The 19,368-nt window shown below is 46.3% G+C and overlaps 1 protein-coding gene across 4 annotated transcripts in view; it reads left to right on the top strand.

Annotated features, from left to right (window-relative positions):
* Window positions 1-19,368, top strand: part of LOC308677929 (capping protein, Arp2/3 and myosin-I linker protein 3-like) — a 57,582-nt gene that overhangs the window by 26,583 nt on the left and 11,631 nt on the right. For all 4 annotated transcript variants that reach the window (XR_014028572.1, XM_081344639.1, XM_081344638.1 and 1 more), the window contains 15 exons: window positions 245-326; window positions 999-1,095; window positions 2,157-2,211; window positions 2,907-3,079; window positions 3,764-3,832; window positions 5,456-5,549; window positions 6,899-6,997; window positions 7,218-7,349; window positions 9,010-9,123; window positions 9,341-9,516; window positions 12,079-12,166; window positions 13,017-13,145; window positions 14,279-14,342; window positions 15,491-15,696; window positions 17,548-17,660. Coding sequence is in view for 3 of the 4 variants with exons in the window: in XM_081344639.1 (XP_081200765.1) it covers window positions 245-326; window positions 999-1,095; window positions 2,157-2,211; window positions 2,907-3,079; window positions 3,764-3,832; window positions 5,456-5,549; window positions 6,899-6,997; window positions 7,218-7,349; window positions 9,010-9,123; window positions 9,341-9,516; window positions 12,079-12,166; window positions 13,017-13,145; window positions 14,279-14,342; window positions 15,491-15,696; window positions 17,548-17,660 (1,691 nt within the window). In the remaining variant the exon portion in view is untranslated. The remainder of the gene's footprint in view (window positions 1-244; window positions 327-998; window positions 1,096-2,156; window positions 2,212-2,906; window positions 3,080-3,763; window positions 3,833-5,455; window positions 5,550-6,898; window positions 6,998-7,217; window positions 7,350-9,009; window positions 9,124-9,340; window positions 9,517-12,078; window positions 12,167-13,016; window positions 13,146-14,278; window positions 14,343-15,490; window positions 15,697-17,547; window positions 17,661-19,368) is intronic.

The raw sequence follows: 19,368 nt of genomic DNA, 5'->3' as shown, positions 1-19,368 counted from the left end.
CTGTGTATATATATATATATACCGTATATATATATATATATTTATAAATATATATATATATTTATATATATATATATATAAATACTGATAGCAGTTTGTAATCTTCCTGTTAAGGTTTCCGGTTTCATATTCTATCTGCATCTTGTCTTTTAGCCCCGTGTTCCATTTTTTGACTGAAATAGGATGTGAATGTGCCGTACGGTAAATAAATAAATCAAGTTTTATTTTTGTCCTTCTATCCTAGCTACGTTCTCCGGGAGCTCAAGTGCTTCAAGAACAAATGCCCGGCATAAGCGCCTTGAGCGGTCTCAATATTTCAGATAACGGTGAGTGGGAAATTCGGTTTGGACGTAAGTTCTGAGGAAGGAATGCCACTGTCTCGCAATCACCTCACCATGGGAATGCTGCCGTGGTTTTAAGTGCAGAAAGCGGTTGTAAATCAGGTGTTTTTCCCCTCCACCATAATAACTGGTGGTCACATGATCACTAAGTGACCGTCATAAGTCGAGGACTACAGGAATTCCTCCACTTACTTATGACCACAATCGAGCCCAACATTTCTGTGGCTGAGACAATTCTTAAGTGAGTTTTGCCCCGTTTTACAACCTTCCTTGCCACAGCTGCTAAGAGAATCGCCGCCGTTGTTAAGTTAGTCACACGGTCGCTAAGTGAATTGGACTTTCCCCTCCCCATTGACTTTGCTTGTCAGAAGGTCGCCAAAGGGGGTCACAACCTGCCTCCAGAAGCTGTGAATGCTCCAACACTGGACATTTTTAAGAAGAGACTGGACAGCCATTTTGTCTGAAATGGTGTAGGGTTTCCTGCCTGAGCAGGGGGTTGGACTAGATGACCTCCAAGGTACCTTCCAACTTGATGATGATGATGATGATGATGACCTTTACTTACATAGGCAAAAATCACATAACAGAAAGAAACTGCAAGGAAATAAACCGTGTTCTTCCCAACATGATTGGTTTGCTATTTTCTCGTTCCCTTAGGCTTCGACACGGATTTAATCACCTTGCTCCCGGCGCTGAGTAAGAACAAATCTTTGAAACATCTCTGGCTCGGAAAGAATTTCAACGTCAAATCCCGGTGAGCGTTGGCCTGTAATAGGCGCCATTTTCCTGCGCCCAGTGATGCTAAGGCTTTTTTGAGCTGGGCCATGATCTAATTCAGGGGTCTTCAAACTTGGCCCTTTTAGGACTTGTGGACTTCAACTCCCAGAAACCAGCCATTAAAGCAGTGTTTCCCAACCTCAGCAACTTTATAAGACGTCTGGACCTCAACTCCCAGAATTCCCCAGCCAGCAAAGCTGGGAATTCTGGGAGTTGAAGTCCACACATCTTAAAGTTGTTGAGGTTGAAGAACACTGATCTAAAAGGAAGGGGGGTTAAATGCTCTTTCATCTCTGGCAATTCATGTTCTCTTCCGGTAATTTCTGAGGGAAAATTGAGGAGTTTCTGGTGGTCTCTTTTTCCTTTTCCCAAGGAACTAAAATTAGCTAAAACTAACCACCTAAAAGGGACTTCAGTTCCTGATGATTTGAACAAACACACCCCTGTTCTTTTTAGGATAAGATTCCTCCATACTGTGCGTCCCTGTCTCGTTTACCTCATTAGGATTTCCTAGTGGTGTCCCATCCTCGTATTACAAGCAGTCCTTGACTTAAAACAATTCGTTTAGTGACTGTTCATAGTTACAATGGGACTGAAAAAAGTAACATGAGCATTGTCACACTTTACGACTGTTCCAGCATCTCCCATGGTCACAGGATCAAAATTCAGAGACTTGGCAGCTGACTCATATTTATGACGGTTGCGGTGTCCCGGGGTCATGTGATCCCCTTTGACGACCTTCTGACAAGCAGAGTCAATGGGGAAGCCAGATTCACTTAACGACCGTGTGACTCGCTTAACAATTGCAGTGATTCACTTAACAACCGTGGCCAGAACGGGGGTAAAATGGAGGCAAAACTCACTCAACAACTGTCTCCCTTAGTGACAGAAATTCCGGGCACGCTTGTGGACGTAAGTGGAGGATTTCCTTGTAATGAGCGCAATTTGTTCCCAGCTCCGAACATGCAGAGGAAGAGGACGGTGATATTGAGGACGATGTAATATTGATAAGTGCATTTTTTAATCTTTTTATACCAGGACTCTGGAAGACATTCTCCAAAAGATAGTGCAGTTTATCCAAGAAGAAGACTGCGTAAGTTCTTGGCTGTGCGAAGCGTAATTCTGTAGAATTATCGATTATTATTATTACCCTTATTTCCCCCTAAAATAAAACCGGGTACTTATATTAATTTTTGCCCCAAAAGACCATTAGGTTAGGGCTTATTTTCAAGTGATGCCTTATTTTTCCCCACATGCAACAACCTACATTTATTCAAATAACTAACGTCAATGATATTATTTATTTATATTTAATTAGATATGAATATTAGCATTTTATCCTTCCATACATTCGTCGTGCGTTGAAACGGACGTACTCGATGCGTCCGTCTGGCTGACGGTCTTAACTGGGGCTTATTTTGGGGGCGGGGCTGACATTAGGAGCATCCTGGAAAAATTAACCAGTGGAACCACCTGCCTCCAGAAGCGGTGAATGCTCCAACACTGGAAGTTTTTAAGAAGAGATTGGACAGCCATTTGTCTGAAATAGGTATAGGGTTGCTTGCCTGAGCAGGGGGTTGGACTAGATGACCCCCAAGGTCCCTTCAAACTACGGCACTTACAAGGCCTCTGAATTGTTCCTTGCAAACAATTGAAGGTGGTTCTCATGATGGTTGCCTCTGGGGTGAAGGGAAGGGGATTTTTTTTTAGGGGATACAGATTGGCTGCTCAGACCCCCCCTTTCTCTCCTCATCCTGTTTCTCTCTCTCTCTTCCCCCCCCCCCAAAGTCTTTACAGTCTTTCTCAGTGGCCGATTCCCGGCTGAAAACACGCTGCAGCATCCTGATCAACGCTCTGGGGAGCAACACCTGCTTAACCAAAGTGGACCTGAGTGGGAACAGCATGGAAGATCTCGGGGCCAAGATGCTGTCCAAAGCTCTGCAGATCAACAGCACGCTCAGGTAGGTCGGAAAACCTGCAGAACTTCACAGAGTTAGGGCAATGCCCGTGGGCGGAAGGCCCAAAGATGGAGGCTGGTGACGAGAGGACACAACTGAGGCGTGGAATGGAATAGAATAGAATAGAATAGAATAGAATAGAATAGAATAGAATAGAATAGAATAGAATAGAATAGAATAGAATAGAATAGAATAGAATAGAATAGAATAGAATAGAATAGAATAGAATAGAATAGAATAGAATAGAATAGAATAAGAAAATAGAATAGAATAGAACAGAATAGGAATTGGAACAGAATGGAATAGAAGAATAAGAAGAATAGAATAGAATAGAATAGAATAGAATAGAATAGAATAGAATAGAATAGAATAGAATAGAATAGAATAGAATAGAATAGAATAGAATAGAAATAGAATAGAATAGAATAGAATAGAATAGAAAATAGAATAGAATAGAATAGAATAGAATAGAATAGAATAGAATAGAATAGAATAGAATAGAATAGAATAGAATAGAAATAGAAATAGAAATAGAAATAAGAATGGAATTGAATAAAATAGAATAGAATAGAATTACTTTATTGTTACTTTGAATGTACACTAATCGGCATACATTTAGATGAAATTTCATTGCGTTCAGCTCTCAAAGAGTCACCACTAAACCAGACTGCCTTTTCTCCTTTGTAGGAGCATATCTTGGGACAGGAACGGGACCACCGCCCAAGGCTTCCAGGACATCGCCCGGGCCTTGGAGAAGTGAGTGAGCAGGAAGGTCCACCTGGAGAGAGAATCAATCGATCAGAATAGAGCTGGAAGGGACCTTGGAGGTCATCTAGTCCAACCCCCTGCTCAAGCAGGAGACCCTAGACCAGACATGTCAAACCCAAGGCCCGGGGGCCGGATCCGGCCCGCGAAGTGGTTTCATGTGGCCCGCGAAGCCATCCTGGAAACAGCGAGGGAACGGCTCCCACTGCCTTGGCCCTGGCCCAGAGACCCTCCTCCTGCCAGAGACCCCCAGATCTGTCCCACTCCTGCCCAGGCCCCCATAGGCACCCTTGATGCGAACGATGCAGAGCTGGCCACACCCACCCAGTAGGCCATACGCACTCTAGCCACGCCCACCCAGTAGGCCACACCCACCCTGGCCATACCCACCCGGCCCCCTGAGGGCAACCGCCATGCTGATGCGGCCCTCAGTGAAATTGAGTTTGACACCCCTGCCCTAGACCATGTCAGACAGGTGGCTGTCCAGTCTCTTCTTGAAAACCTCCAGCGGTGGAGCGCCCGCAACTTCTGAAGGCAACTTCTGTTCCACCGGTTAATTGTACTCATTCGTCTCGATGGTGGTTTTTGAGCCGCTGGAGACGGAAGCAAACCATTGGTTTGAGGGTGCCAGAGTCCTTCTTAAAGCACAGGCCTAGGACAGGAGATGGAGAAGGTGGAACTCAAGGTTCGCGGAGCAGTTGATGGGGACCGAGCGACGCGTTGCGCTGAGTGGAGCACGGTGGTGAAAAGGCTGGGCGGGATTCACTAAACTATAGGATGAATGATTGCAGGAGCTGAGTACGTCTAATCCAGAAGTCTCCAAACCTGGCCACTTTAAGACTTGTGGACCTCAACTCCCAGAATTCTCTTCTGAGGCAATTCTGGGAGTTGAAGTCCACAACTCTCAAAACTGGCCAAGTTTGGAGATCCCTGGTCTAATCTAATGAAGAGAGGGACCAGGGGTGACATGATAGCAGTCTTCCAGTATCTCAGGGTTTGCCCCAAAGAAGACGGAGTCAAGCCATTCTCCAAAGCACCTGAAGGCAGGGCAAGAAGCAACGGATGGAAACTAATCAAGGAGAGAAGCAACCTGCAATTAAGGAGGAATTTCCTGACAGTGAGAACAATTAACCAGTGGAACAGCTTGCCACCAGAAGTTGTGGGTGCTCCAACACTGAAGGCTTTTGAGAAGAGATTGGATAGGGTCTCCTGCTTGAGGAGGGGGGTGGACTGGAAGACCTCCAAGGACCCTTCCAAATTTGTTATTCCTCCTTCTCTTCCTCCTCCTCCTCCTTTTTAAGAAAAGATGGGACAACCATCTCCTGCCTGAGCAGGGGGTTGGACTAGAAGACCTCGAAGGTCCCTTCCAACTCTGGACTCTGAAAATCTGTCCCAAAGATGCTTTTTCATGTGGCAACTGGACTTTCTCGTTTTTCTTTGAAGACGTTTTGCTTCTCATCCCAAAGCGTCTTCTATTCCCCGCCATCCAATCAGAGCTGAAGAAGCTTCTTGAATGGGAAGCAAAACATTTTCAAAGAAAAATGAGAAAGTCCAGTGGCCACATGAATAAAAAGCATCTTTGGGACAGATTTTTCAGATTGTGTTCTTTTTCAGCAACTACACACTCAAGTTTATGGCTTTACCCATGAGTGACATCACCACGGCCTACCGCAATGCCCCCGACAGGACGGATGAGATCTGGCAAAAGGTGAGCCCACGCCCAGCAGTCTGGTATTATTAATTAATTAACCGGTGGAACAACCTGCCTCCAGAAGTTGTGAATGCTCCAACACTGGAGGTTTTTAAGAAGAGACTGGACAGCCATTTTGTCTGGAATGGTATAGACTAGGGGTAGGGAACCTTGGCTCTTTTATGACTCGTGGACTTCAACTCCCAGAATTCCTGAGCCAGCCTGGGGGATCTATGGCCCTTTCATGACTCGTGGACTTCAAGTCCCAGTATTCCTGAGCCAGCCATGCTGAGGGGAAAGGGAGAGGTTTCCAAGATGAGCCATGCTGGCTCAGGAATTCTGGGAGTTGAAGTCCATGAGTCATAAAAGAGCCAAGGTTGCCTACCCCTGGTATAGACTTTCCTGCTTTAGCAGGGGGTTGGACTAGATGACCTCCAAGGTCCCTTCCAACTCTATTCTATTCTATTCTATCCTATCCTAGTCTGTAATTCTATTCTATTCTATTCTATTCTATTCTATTCTATTCTATTCTATTCTATTCTATTCTATTCTATTCTATTCTATAATTCTATTCTATTCTATTCCTTATTTCTCTTCTCTTCTCTTCTCATCTCTTTTCTCTTCTCTTCTATCCATTATTCTACTCTATTCTGTATTCTATTTTATTCTATCCATTATTACTCTACTCTACTCTTCTATTCTCTTCTATTCCTTATTTCTCTTCTTCTCCTCTTCTCTTCTCTTCTCTTCTCTTCTCTTCTCTTCTCTTCTCTTTTCTCTTCTATCCATTATTCTACTCTACTCTACACTACTCTATTTTAATTTCTATTCTATTCTGTTCTGTTCTGTTTTGTTCTGTTCTGTTCCTTAATTCTATTCTATTCTATTTTATTCTATTCTATTCTATTCTATTCTATTCTATTCTATTCTATTCTATTCTATTCTATTCTATTCTATTCTATTCTATTCTACTCTACTCTACTCTACTCTACTCTACTCTACTCTACTCTACTCTACTCTATTCTGTATTCTACTTTATTCTATCCCTTATTACTCTACTCTATTCTAATTTCTATTCTATTCTATTCTACTCTAATTTCTATTCTATTCTAATTTCTATTCTATTCTATTCTATTCTACTCTAATTTCTATTCTATTCTATTCTATTCTATTCTATTCTATTCTATTCTATTCTATTCTATTCTATTCTAATTATATATTCTATTCTATTCTATTCTATTCTATTCTATTCTATTCTATTCTATTCTATTCTATTCTATTCTATTCTATTCTATTCTATTCTATTCTATTCTAATTTCTATTCTATTCTAATTTCTATTCTATTCTACCTTCTCCTCCCTTCTCAGATCCAGTGGTGTCTGCTGCGGAACAACCACTCTTCCAAGATCTCTCAGGATCAAGCTTTCCGCCTCCACCAAGGAATCGTCACCCATAGCGCCGAGCAAGTAAACGTTCCCATCTCCCTCGGCCTCCTTCTCCCGCCCATCCTTAACATCATGGGGCCTTTGCAGATGTGACCAATGGGGGGGCGCAGGAGCGGGTGGGGTTCGGGGTGGCCCGAATGTCTCCGAGATCTCCGATGGTATCCCTGGGGACAGACCCATCAGAGGATTTTCAGGTCCAGGGTGTTGAGAGTTAACACTCCCCTATCCTGTCCGTCGCTAGATGATGAGCCGGCTTTGTGTGCGGGTTCAGGAGGAATTACGGGTCCTGCGAACGTGCTCTGTCCAGGACTCTGTCCAAGAGGAAGTCCTTTATGCCCGGAAGTTGATGAAAGAAGCCAAGAATTCCAGAGCGGTAAGATAAACCCTTTTCCTCAAGCAGATAGTTCTTGATTTACAACCATTCGTTTACAACAAATTTACCACGGCACTGAAAAAAAAGTAACTTCGAACCGTTCCTCGTACTTACGACCGATTTTAAAGAAGAGGTTGGATAGGGTTTGTCTGAAGTAGTATAGGCTCTCTAGCTTGAGCAGGGGTTACTGGGATAGAAGGCCTCCAAAGCCCCTTCCAACTCTTATTCTATAATCTGGTGACTTCAGACGTGTTGGACTTCAACTCCCAGAATTCATAGTGTCACCCATTCTCGGATCCCACGAATAGGGGAGGGGAAAATTGCTCGGTTGGTGGATTGATTGGCTGATTAAATACCATCAGGTTGGTGTTGACTCTCACCAACTGTAGAGATAGACCTTCCTCAACCTGCCTGGCCTTTTAGGCCTTCCAACGTTACTGCCGTCATCGAGGAAAAATGGTCACATCGTCTCTGAAAGATTGTTCCTCTTCAGCAGGGTTTCTCAACCTCAACAACTTTAAGAAGGGTAGACTTCAAGTTTAAGAAAGGTGGAGTTCAATTTTAAGAAGGGTGGGCCAATTTTAAGAAGGATAGACTTCAACTTTAAGAAAGATGGAGTTCAGTTTTAAGGGTGGACCGAGTTTTAGAAACTTAACGTTAAGAAAACCAAGATCATAGCATCCGGCCCTCTCAATTCCTGGGAAATAGATGGGGAAGAAATGGAGGTAGTGACAGATTTTATTTTCCTGGGCTCCACGATCACCGCAGACGGGGACTGCAGCCAAGAAATTAAAAGACGCTTGCTCCTCGGGAAGAAAGCCACGGCAAATCTAGACAGCACACTAAAAAGCAGAGACATCACCCTGTCAACAAAAGTGCACATAGTCAAGGCTACGGTCTTCCCAGTTGCAATGTATGGCTGTGAAAGTTGGACCATAAGAAAGGCTGAGCGCCAAAGAATCGAGGCCTTTGAACTCTGGTGCTGGAGAAGACTCCTGCGAGTCCCTTGGACTGCAAGGCGATCAAACCGGTCAGTCCTAGAGGAGATCAACCCTGACTGCTCTTTAGAAGGCCAGATCCTGAAGTGGAAACTCAAATCCTTTGGCCACCTAATGAGAAGGAAGGACTCACTGGAGAAGAGCCTCATGCTGGGAAAGGTTGAGGGCAAGAGAAGAAGGGGATGACAGAGAACAAGGTGGCTGGATGGAGTCACCGAAGCAGTAGGCGTGAGCCTAAACGGACTCCAGAAGATGGTAGAGGACAGGAAGGCCTGGAGGAACGTTGTCCATAGGGTCGTGATGGGTCAGACACAATTTTGCAACTAACAACAACAATAACAAGTTTTAGAAGAGTGGAGTTCAAATTTAGTAAGAGTGGACTTCAGGTTTAAGAAGGGTGGACCAAGTTTAAGGGTGGACTTCAATGTTAACAAAAATAGGCCAAATTTAAGAAGTTTAAACTTCAAGCTTAAGTTTCAGAAGGATGGACCAAGTTGAAGAAGGATAGACTTCAACTTAAGACGGGTGGACTTCAACTCCCAGAATTCCCCAGCCAACAGAGGTGGCTGGGGACTTCTTGAAGTTGAGGTCTACCCTTCTTAAAGATGCTAAGTTTGAGGACCCACTCCTCTTAAAAATGGTTTCTCATCTCTTTCCTACAGCTCTTTCCCAGCCTGTATGAACTTGGGCACCTCTTGGCCAGTGATGGGCCCGTGCGGCACCGCCTGGAATCCATGGCCAGCGAAGTGGCCAAAGCCGTCGACAAAGAACTGCAGGTGAAGAAGACACCACAATCACCTTTCACACATTCATGCTATTTCTGGTAACAAGGTCCTCCTGACGGCAAGTCCTAGGGACTGTAGGTCTTGGGGAGTTTGCGTGTCCAAATCAAGAGGGTCTTTGGAGGGTGTGAAGAACTCAAGGTGACCCCCCCTCGATTTCCTTGCTCGCCTTCTTTCGACAACCCTGATTCGTGGTTTCTCTTTCTGCCAGATGATCTTGGAATCCATGGTTGGTCTAACCCAGGAGTTGTGTCCACACGCCGTCCAGGCCGCTGAAGAACATCACAAGATGTTGGCAGCTGTTTCGGAGCATGTCACCCTGCCCCGAAACTTTATCCGGGGTGCTTTGCTGGAACAGGCTGGCCAGGACATTCAGAACAAGCTCAAGTAAGAATTTGGCTGTAGAAAGAAAAAGGGGGGAGGGGGGTTGTAGGGAGGGCTTATAAGAGCCGTGGTGTCACAGTGGCTAGAATGCAGAATTGCAGGCTAATTCTGCCCACTGCCAGGAGCTCAATTCTCATTGGCTCAAGCTTGACTCAGCCTTCCAAGATCAGTAAAATGAAGACCCAGATTGTGTATGTGTGTGTGTGTGGAGGGGCAACAGGCTGTAAACTGCTTAGAGCGGGCTGTAAAGCACTGTGAAGCGGTATATAAGTACATGCTGTTGCTACTGCCCTTCCTTCCTTCCTTCCTTCCTTCCTTCCTTCCTTCCTTCCTTCCTTCCTTCCTTCCTTCCTTCCTTCCTTCCTTCCTGCCTCCCTGCCTGCCTGCCTGCCTGCCTGCCTGCCTGCCTTTCCTCCTTCCCTCCCAGTGGTTAGAATGCAGAATTGCAGGCTAACTCTGCCGACTGCCAGGAGTTCGATCCTGACCGGCTCAAGGTTGAACTCAGCCTTCCATCTGTCAACGCTGCCAACATTGAATGTTCTTGCTTGACAAGAGATGAAGAAGCAGCTATTTCATATGTCACACTTGTGTACTGCTTTAAGACATGGGTCTTCAAACTCGGCCCTTTTATGACTCATGGACTTCAACTCCCAGAATTTCTCAGCCAGGCATGCTGGCTGAGGAATTCTGGGAGTTGAAGTCCATGAGTCATAAAAGGGCCGAGTTTGAAGACCCCTGCTTTAAGAGATAGGGCTAAGGCTGGGAGGAGGAAGACTGTTCCTCAAGGCCACCTGAAATTAAAGAAGATAAGAACTTGGCGGGTTGTCTAACGGAAGGGAAACTGATTCTTTAAGTTAATTGGAGAATATGAGTAATGACCAAATTGGAAAGGTGGAGAATTGTGTTTAATGTATTGTGCAAGGGGGCGGAGATTTCAAGATTCCAGCTTCCTCCGAGCAAGCATTTGCCGGTGCATTAGGCTCAATAAAGGACTTTTAAGGTAAACAATGCCTCAGAGTCACTTGGAAAGCCCATAGGTCGGAAACGTTGACACCATCCTTCTGAGGTCGGTAAAACGAGGACCCAGATTGTTGGGGTGGGGGGGTGGGGTCAATAGGCTGACTCTAAACTGCTCGGAGAGGGCTATAATGACCTATAAAGCCCTAAATGGCTTGGGTCCGGACTATCTAAGGGAACACCTGCTGCCGGCATCAACTTCCCATCGTCCTGTGCGCCCCCACAGGGAGGGCCTTCTCAGGGTACCGCCGGTTAATGAATGCCGGAGGGTTATTCCCAGGGGAAGGGCCTTCTCTGTGGGTGCGCCTGCCCCATGGAACCAACTACCTACAGAACTTAGGACTGCCCCCAACCTTCGCTCGTTTCGCCAGGACCTGAAAACTTGGCTCTTCGAGCTGTTTGGCCCAGACTGTGGGGTTTTTAATTTAATTGGGTTTTAGATTTACCTTTGAGGCTTGAATTTAATTTAATTGTTTTAATTGATTTTAATTTTTTTTATTTCATGGTTTTAACTGCCCTGTAAACTGCCCTGAGTCCTATGGGAATAGGGCAGTATACAAATTCAATAAAATAAATAAAATAAATAAATAAATAAAGTGGTAGATAAGTCTAAGTGCTGTTGCTACGGCTACCATATCAAAGGTGGAGGCGGGTTCCAGATCCAAGGAACCAGGTGAGCATCTCACCTTGAGCCTCAGAAAACAAGCAGGTATTTCAGGAAAGCCTAAGGGAGGCAGGATAGCAGTCTTCCAATATTTGAGGGGGCTGTCGCAAGAAGAGGAGTGTGTGTGTGGGGGGGGTTCAACCTATTCCCCAAAGCACCAGAAGGCAAGACAAGAAATAATGGGTGGAAACTGATCAAGGGGAGAGACAACCTAGAACTAAGGAGAAATTTCCTGACTGGTGAGAAAAAATTAATCGGTGGGACGACTTGCCACCAGAAGTTGTAGTTGCTCCAACACTGGAGGTTTTGAAGAAGAGATTGGACAGCCATTTTGTCTGAAATGGTCTAGGGCAGAGCTAGGCCACCTTGGCTCTTTTATGACTCGTGGACTTCAACTCCCAGAATTCCTGAGCCAGCCACGCTGAGGGGGAAAGGGAGAGGTTTCCAAGCTGAGCCATGCTGGCTCAGGAATTCTGGGAGTTGAAGTCCACGAGTCATAAAAGAGCCAAGGTGGCCTACTCCTGGTATAGGGTCTCCTGCTTGAGCAGGGGGTTGGACTAGATGACCTCCAAGGTCCCTTCCAGCTCCTATTCTATTCTATTCTATTCTATTCTATTCTATTCTATTCTATTCTATTCTATTCTATTCTATTCTATTCTATTCTATTCTATTCTATTCTATTCTATTCTATTCTATTCTATTCTATTCTATTCTTCCTACTCCTTTTTAAGAGGAGACTGGACAGCCATTTGCCAGAAAAGGTATTGGGTCTCCTGCTCGAGCAGGGGTTTGGACTAGATGACCTCCAGGGTCCCTTCCAGCTCTGTGACTCTGTTGTCTTGCTATTCGCCCTCTGATGTTCTTCCACCCGAATTCTTTCCCAGTGAAGTGAAGCTCTCGGTCGTGACGTATCTCACCAACACCATTGTGGAGGAACTTCTGGAGGAGTTGTACTACGCTCACAAGAACCTGGTGAGGACAATCTGTGCTTCTTTCACACACCCCTCTCCCCTCCAAGTGGAGCCACATCCCTCACTTCCATGTCAGGACTTTATTCCGATTTGGGGCCTGGTGCCTCAGCCTTTCAGAATCCCCAGTTGCTCTTGCTTGGAGTTGGGAAGCTAAGCAGGGTCGGACCTGGTTGGTAATTGGATGGGAGACGTGAGGAAGTCCCGGTGTTGGTGGCAGAACCCCTTGATACGGGTAGTCCTCGGCTTCCGACCACAACGGAGCGGGACATTCCTCCTGCTAAGCAAGACTTCTGTTAAGCGAGCTTTGCCCCATTTAACGACCTCTCTCGCCACAGCGAATCCCTGCCATTTTTAAGTTAATAGCACGGTTGGCGAGTCTGGCTTCCCCATTGACTTTGCTTGTCGGAAATTGGCAAAAGGGGAATCACGTGACCCCGGGATGCTGCGACCGTCATAAATATGAGCCAGATGCCAAGCGTCTGAATTTTGATCACGTGAGCACGGGGATGCTGCCACGGTCGTAAGTGTGGGGAAAACGGTCATAAGTCACTTTTTTCAGCGCCACTGTAATTTCAAACGGTCACTAAACAAACTGTTGTAAGCCGAGGACTACATATATATAGTATATATATGTGAAGTATACACACACACACACAAACACATAGAGTGGTGGGATGCAGGCCTGGGCCTCTGAGACCTAGAACAGACTTCCGGAAGTGGCATCCATGCACTTTATATATACATATTTAAACCCCTCCCCCTTGTGTTTAGCACTGGTACTGCAGACCTGTTATCAGGATGATCCCAAGCTGATAGCCTCCATCTTTCTTCTCTCCTCTTTCCAACCCCAGGCTCAACACATCACCCATCTCCACCGACTTTCGGACAGTCAGGATAGCGCGATCCTTCCCGAACATCTGGGGAAACCCCAACTCCAGGGACCGAAAGAGTTCACCGACCACGAGCTGGATTCCAACATCGTAAGAGGTTCCAACTTAACTCTGGCGGGATCCCCGGTTTTTGCAAGTCCTGCCCTTGGGCAGGCTTTAAAATAGAATAGAGTGGGAAGGGACCTCGGAAATAATAATAATAATAAATAATTAATTAATTAATAATAATAATAATAATAATAATAATAATAATAATAATAATAATAATAATAATAATAATAATAATAATAATAATAATAATAATAATGATAATTTGGAAGGAACCTTGGAGGTCTTCTAGTCCAGCCCCCTGTTCGAGCAGGAGAGCCTATACCAGTTCAGACAAGCGACTACCCAGTCTCTTCTTAAAAACCTCCTGTGATGGAGCGCCCACGATTTCCGGTGGCGAGCTGTTCCACTGGTTAATTGTCCTCGCTGTCAGGAAGTTTCTCCTTAATTCCAGGTTGCTTGCTGTTCCACTGGTTAAGTGATAAGTTGAAGCGTGACCGACATGTTTCTCTCGTTGGCTCTGGGTGGGCTCCTATTTAAGTGGACAACCACTTCAATACAAGCCAGCTGTGTGCAGCGGCAGCAAAAAAGGCCAAGACAGTCCTAGGCTGCATTAACAGAAGGATAGAATCAGGATCATGTGAAGTGTTAATACCGCTTTATAAAGCCTTGGTAAGGCCACACTTGGAATACGGCATCCAGTTTTGGTCACCACAATAAAAAAAAGATGTTGAGACTCTAGAAAGAGCGCAGAGAAGAGGAGGCTAAAACATACAAAGAACGGTTGCTGGAATGGGGTATGTCTAGCTAGTCCAGTGAAAAGGAGGACTAGGGTTGACATGATCACAGTCGTCCAATTCTTGAGGGGGCTGCCACAAAGAAGAGGGGGGGTGTCAACCTGTTGTCTGAAGCACTTCAGGGCAGGACAAGAAGCAACGGATGGAAACTCATCAAGAAGAGAAGCAACCTAGAACTAAGGAGGAATTTCCTGACAATTAACCAGTGGAACAGCTTGCCACCAGAAGTTGTGGGTGCTCCATCACTGGAGGTTTTGAAGAAGAGACTGGACAGTCACGTGTCTGGAATGGTAGAGGGTCTTCTAGCTGAGCAGGGGGTTGGACTAGAAGACCTCCGAGGTCCCTTCCAACCCTGTTATTCTGTGTTCTCTCCTGCAGGACACCATGGCGATCAAAAGACAGAAGAACTGCCGCAGGATCAGGCCGGTTTCTGCCTTCATTAGTGAGTGCAACAACAACTTTCATAGCCGCCGTTCTTTAATCCAGAGAGGTCGGCCTCCACTTAGAACCGTTCGCTTAGCGACCGAAGTTTCAACGTCGCTGAAAAAAAGTGACTTAGGACCGCTTTCCACACTTAACCACTGCTGCAGCATCCCCGTGGTCACCTAATCAAAATTCAAACGCTTGGCAACTGGCATGTGCTTAAGACGGTTGCAGTGTTTTAGGCTTCCTGTGATCCCCTTTTATGACCTTCTGACAAGCAAAGTCAACGGAGGAAGCCAGATTCACTTAACCACCGTATTGACTAACTTAACAAGTGCGGAGATTCACCGAAGGACTGAAATTCTGGGCGCCTTTGTGGTCGTAAATTGATGGTTACCTTAAAGAAGCTGTAAAATACTGCGATTAATCTTGGTCAGACTTATCCTAATTGATTTCCCGAGACAACTCATTTGTCTGCTTGTCTGATAGGGCGTTATTGTTCCTATAAATTCTGCTTTAGCTTCCAAATGGGTTCAGTGAGCTTCCCCACTCAGTGCAATAGTAGTCCTTGGACTTACAACCATTCATTTGTTGACCGTTCAAAGTTACGCCGGCACTGAAAAACGCGACTTGTGACTGTTTTTCACACCTACGACCGCTGTAGTATCCCCACGGTCATGCGATCAAAATTCCAACGCTTGGCATCATATTTATGACCGTCGCAGCGTTTCAGGGTCACGTGATCCCCTTTTGCAAACTTCTGACAAGCAAAGTCAACCGGGAAGCCAGAATTCACTTCACGATCGTTTGACTAATTTAACAACTAATGTGATTCCCTTCACAACTGTGGCAAGGAAGGTCGCAAAATGGGGGCCAAGCTCACTTCACACGTGTTTCACTTAGCGACAGAAATGTTCTTGCTCAGTGGTGGTTGTAAGTCAAGGACTATCTGTATCCGGGCAACAAAAATGGGTTTCGAGCTTAAATCAGCCCTGCACAAATCCCCCATTTTTTTTTCTCTTTGGCCCAAAACGGCCAAAACTACCCATTGGATATGCTGGATTCGTTCAGTGGGATTCACTGAAATGACCCTCGTAAAATGGAGTCCGGTCACATGACGCCTCAACTTATGACTGCAATGACTTAACGACTTCTCTCCACTTGCAGGTGGATTGGAACAGGACAGTGACCTCACAACTGCTAATATGAGCTCACCTCTGGGGTGGATCGCTCTCGTGGGCAACACTCCCTACCCCTATTCACACAGCGCCTCCTTCGATGAGTTTTGTGAGCTGCCCACAGACGGGACTCGGCTTGAGCACCGGACGTGCGGCAGACCCCGGCCGCCTCGTTCGACTCGCTTCCGCTCCAGCGTGAGTACCTCGTCCAAAGTATCTCTTTCCTCCTTCTCCCGCTTGACCGCGTGAAGGGTTAATAGTCCCAAAGGGGCTTTTTTCAGAAGGCAACTGCACTTCCTTGTTTTTGAAGACGTTTCACTCCTCATAAAAGAAGCTTCTTCAGCTCTGACTGGACGGTGGGGAACAGAAGGATTTATACTCCTTGCAGACAGCTGGTCATTTGCCTTCATGTAGAGAGCCGTTGAGGCCACTTGGAGGTTTGTCTGTGTCCTCGGGGGTTGCCAGAGTGGTGCAAATGGGTGTGGAGTGTGTGAAAAGGTCCTGTAGCCAAAGAACGTAGCCTCCAGCGTAGTCATTCCATATGTCGCAGGAATATCGGAAAAACCTCAGGAGGATGTTCAGCCAACACAACATGCGTGCACACTTCGAACACACCAATACACTAAGGCAGAAACTTGTCCACCCGATGGCTAAAACACCCAGACACAAAATGAGCAATGTGGTATATGTAGTACAGTGCAGTGACCCATGTACAGATCACTTTGAGAGCGGGCAACTAAATTTCATTTTTCATGCGTGTCATTGTGCCCACAGTAAAAAATGACAATAAAGGTTATCTTATCTTAAAACTCACGGCACCACATAGGAGAACAAACTCATCAGGACCAGATTTAGCCGTCCGTCTGCCTTTAAAAGAGCAAGGCCGCTCTTTCGAAGACAGCAAAGTCCACATTCTGGACAGAGTGGACCGCTGGCTTGAAAGAGGGGTCTGTTGTGATTCAGGGTCAGCCTGTGCTCCCAGCAGCTGAGTCCGATGAATCGGAGGAGGAGGAGGAGGGGTTTGGAGAGCCTTTGGTGTCGGAGGGAGGCTCTGATGCACTGCAGGACTCTCAGCCTGGCTCCTCCAGTCGTGTTCCTCACGAGGCTCAGCTGTGTGGGTAGGAGGTGACGGACTCAGAGAAGTCACAGATGAATCTGTTCAGAGATGCTAGAAGCAGAAGGCAATCCAGCAGAGCAGAGCAGAGAAAAATCAATGAGGCCACTCAGTGAGAGGAGGAGAAGGCAGTGAGAAGCCACGCCTTGGGACTGATAATAAAAGGGGAAGGTGTGGACGGGGCTTGTTGCTAAAGGCAACCGTTTGGAGAATATTCTAAGGGAATCCTGGTCTGTTCTGGCTACTTCTGTTTAACTCTTGTTTGTTGAGTCTTGTTTGATATGTTGATTCATTTATGGAAGGAAATGTTCTGTTGCTTTTTTGTTTGAACTGTAAATAAATTTGGGTTGGGTTTTTCCAGCCTATTGACTGTAAAAAAGGAAAAAAGGGGTTGTCCCTGACACACAAACAGGGCCAGTCATAGGCTGGAACAGAACAGGGTCAAAGAGGCCATATCTCGGTCAAAACTGAGCACCCCTCCCTCAACAGAGGGGGAGGGACACAACACCAACTATCTCCAGTCTACCACACGGTCCTTTCAGCAGTTCCAAGAAGGCTCCACGCCCATTTGCACCACTCAGGGGACCCTCCAGACAAACCTCCAAGTGGCCTCCACAATCCTCTAAAAGAATGCAAACGACCAGATGACTGCAAAGGAGTATAAATCCTCTCATTCCCCACCATCCAGTCAGAACCTGAAGAAGCTTCTGGGACGAGAAGCGAAACCACTTCAGAGAAAGACACGGACGTCCAGTTGCCTCCTGAAAAAAAGGGCCTTTCGGATCTCAATCCAGCTTACTTTCCAATCTTCCTCCTCTTTCATCCGTGGGTTCTCTTTTAATTCCATCTCCCCACTCATCCACCCATGCCCCACTTAATCTATGGGAAGAATTAACAGGTCCCAGGGTTGTTTTTTCTTGTTTTTTTTCCAGAACCGACTTTTTCGTTCCCTGGAATCCAGAGAACAGGAGAACGGGATGGTGCCCAGACTGGATGAGGGTCTTGATGAATTTTTCAACCGGAGAGTCCTAAGCAACACAATAAGGTGAGCCGAGCACAATTCTCTCTAGGACAGAGTTGATGTCATTCAGTTGGGCAAGAGAAACCAAATGCACAGGGATGGGATAGGGGGTACCTGGCTCAATAGCAGCAACTGTGAGAGGGATCTTGGAGTCCTAGTGGACAATCCCTTAAATAGGAGCCAGCCGTGTGCTGCAGCAGCCAAAAAAGCCAACACGGTGCTAGGCTGCATTAACAGAGGAATAGAATCAAGATCACATGAAGCGTTAATTCCACTTTACAAGGCCTCGGTAAGGCCACACTTGCAATACGGCGTCCAGTTTTGGTCACCACGATGTAAAAAAGATGTTGAGGCTCTGGAAAGGGTGCAGTGAAGAGCAACAAAGAGGATCAGGGGACTGGAGGCGAAAACATACAAAGAACGGTTGCAGGAATTGGGGATGAAGAGAAGGACGCGGGGGGGGACAGGATAGCAGTCTTCCAGTATCTCAGGGGCTGCCCCAAAGAAGAAGCAGTCAAGCTATTCTCCAAAGCACCTGAAGGCAGGGCAAGAAGCAACGGATGGAAACCAATCAAGGAGAGAAGCGACCTAGAACTAAGGAGAAACTTCCTGACGGTGAGAACAATTAACCAGTGGAATGACTTGCCACCAGACGTTTCGAGGGCTTCATCGTTGGAGGTTTTTAAGAAGAAGATTGGACAGCTTTTTGTCTGGAATGGTATAAGATCTTCTGCTTGAGTAGTGGGTTGGACTAGAACAGACATGTCAAACCCAAGGCCCGGGGGCCAGATCCGGCCCGCCAAGTGGTTTCATGTGGCCCACGAAGCCATCCTGGAAACAGTGAGGGAACAGCCCCCACTGCCCTGGCCCTGGCCCAGAGACCCTCCTCCTGCCAGAGACCCTCAGATCTGTCCCACTCCTGCCCAGGCCCCCATAGGCACCCTTGATGCGAACGATGTAGAGCTGGCCACGCCCACCCAGCAGGCCATACGCACTCTAGCCACGCCCACCCAGTAGGCCACGCCCACCCTGGCCACGCCCACCCAGCCCCCTGAGGGTAACTGCAATGCTGATGCGGCCCTCCATGAAATCGAGTCTGACACCCCTGGACTAGAAGACCTCCGATCTCCTTTCCCACTCTGTGACTCTGTCTTTGCTAAGATCAGCCGGGAAGAAAAACAGCTTCCAATTTAGTTTTGGTTTCTTTCCTGCTCTTACAGTATCTTTGAATATCTCCCTAATGCAGCTAGTCCTCAACTGACAACAGTTCATTCAGTGGCCGTTCGAAGTTACAACGGCACTGGAAAAAGTGACTTACTTACTTACTTACAGGCTTTTCGCACTTACGACCGTTGCAGCATCCCCCCCGGTCGCTTGGTCAAAATTCAGATAACTCGGCGATTGACTCATATTTATGACGGTCGCAGAGTCCCGTGGGGGAGGGGCCACGCGATCCCTTTTTTGGGCGACCTTCTGCCAAGCAAAATCAACGGGGAAGCCAGATTCGCTGAACAACCGTGTCCCTAACGTAACAACTGCGGTGATACACTTAACAACCGGGGTGGGGGGGGAAGGTTGTAAAGCAGGACAAAATTCACTTATCAAATGCCTCACTTAACAAGAGAATGTTGGGCCTCCGTTGTCGTTCGTCGTGGACTTACCTGTATTTTATTTCTATCATTTGATTATTTTTTAAAAAAAATATTGTAAGACGGTCGGCCAATAAATTGGA

The sequence above is a fragment of the Vipera berus genome (assembly GCF_964194415.1).
Source record: "Vipera berus genome assembly, chromosome: Z".
Taxonomy (NCBI): domain Eukaryota; kingdom Metazoa; phylum Chordata; class Lepidosauria; order Squamata; family Viperidae; genus Vipera; species Vipera berus.
Note: the sequence above shows the minus strand (reverse complement) of the source record. Positions and strands in the feature narration are given on the sequence as shown.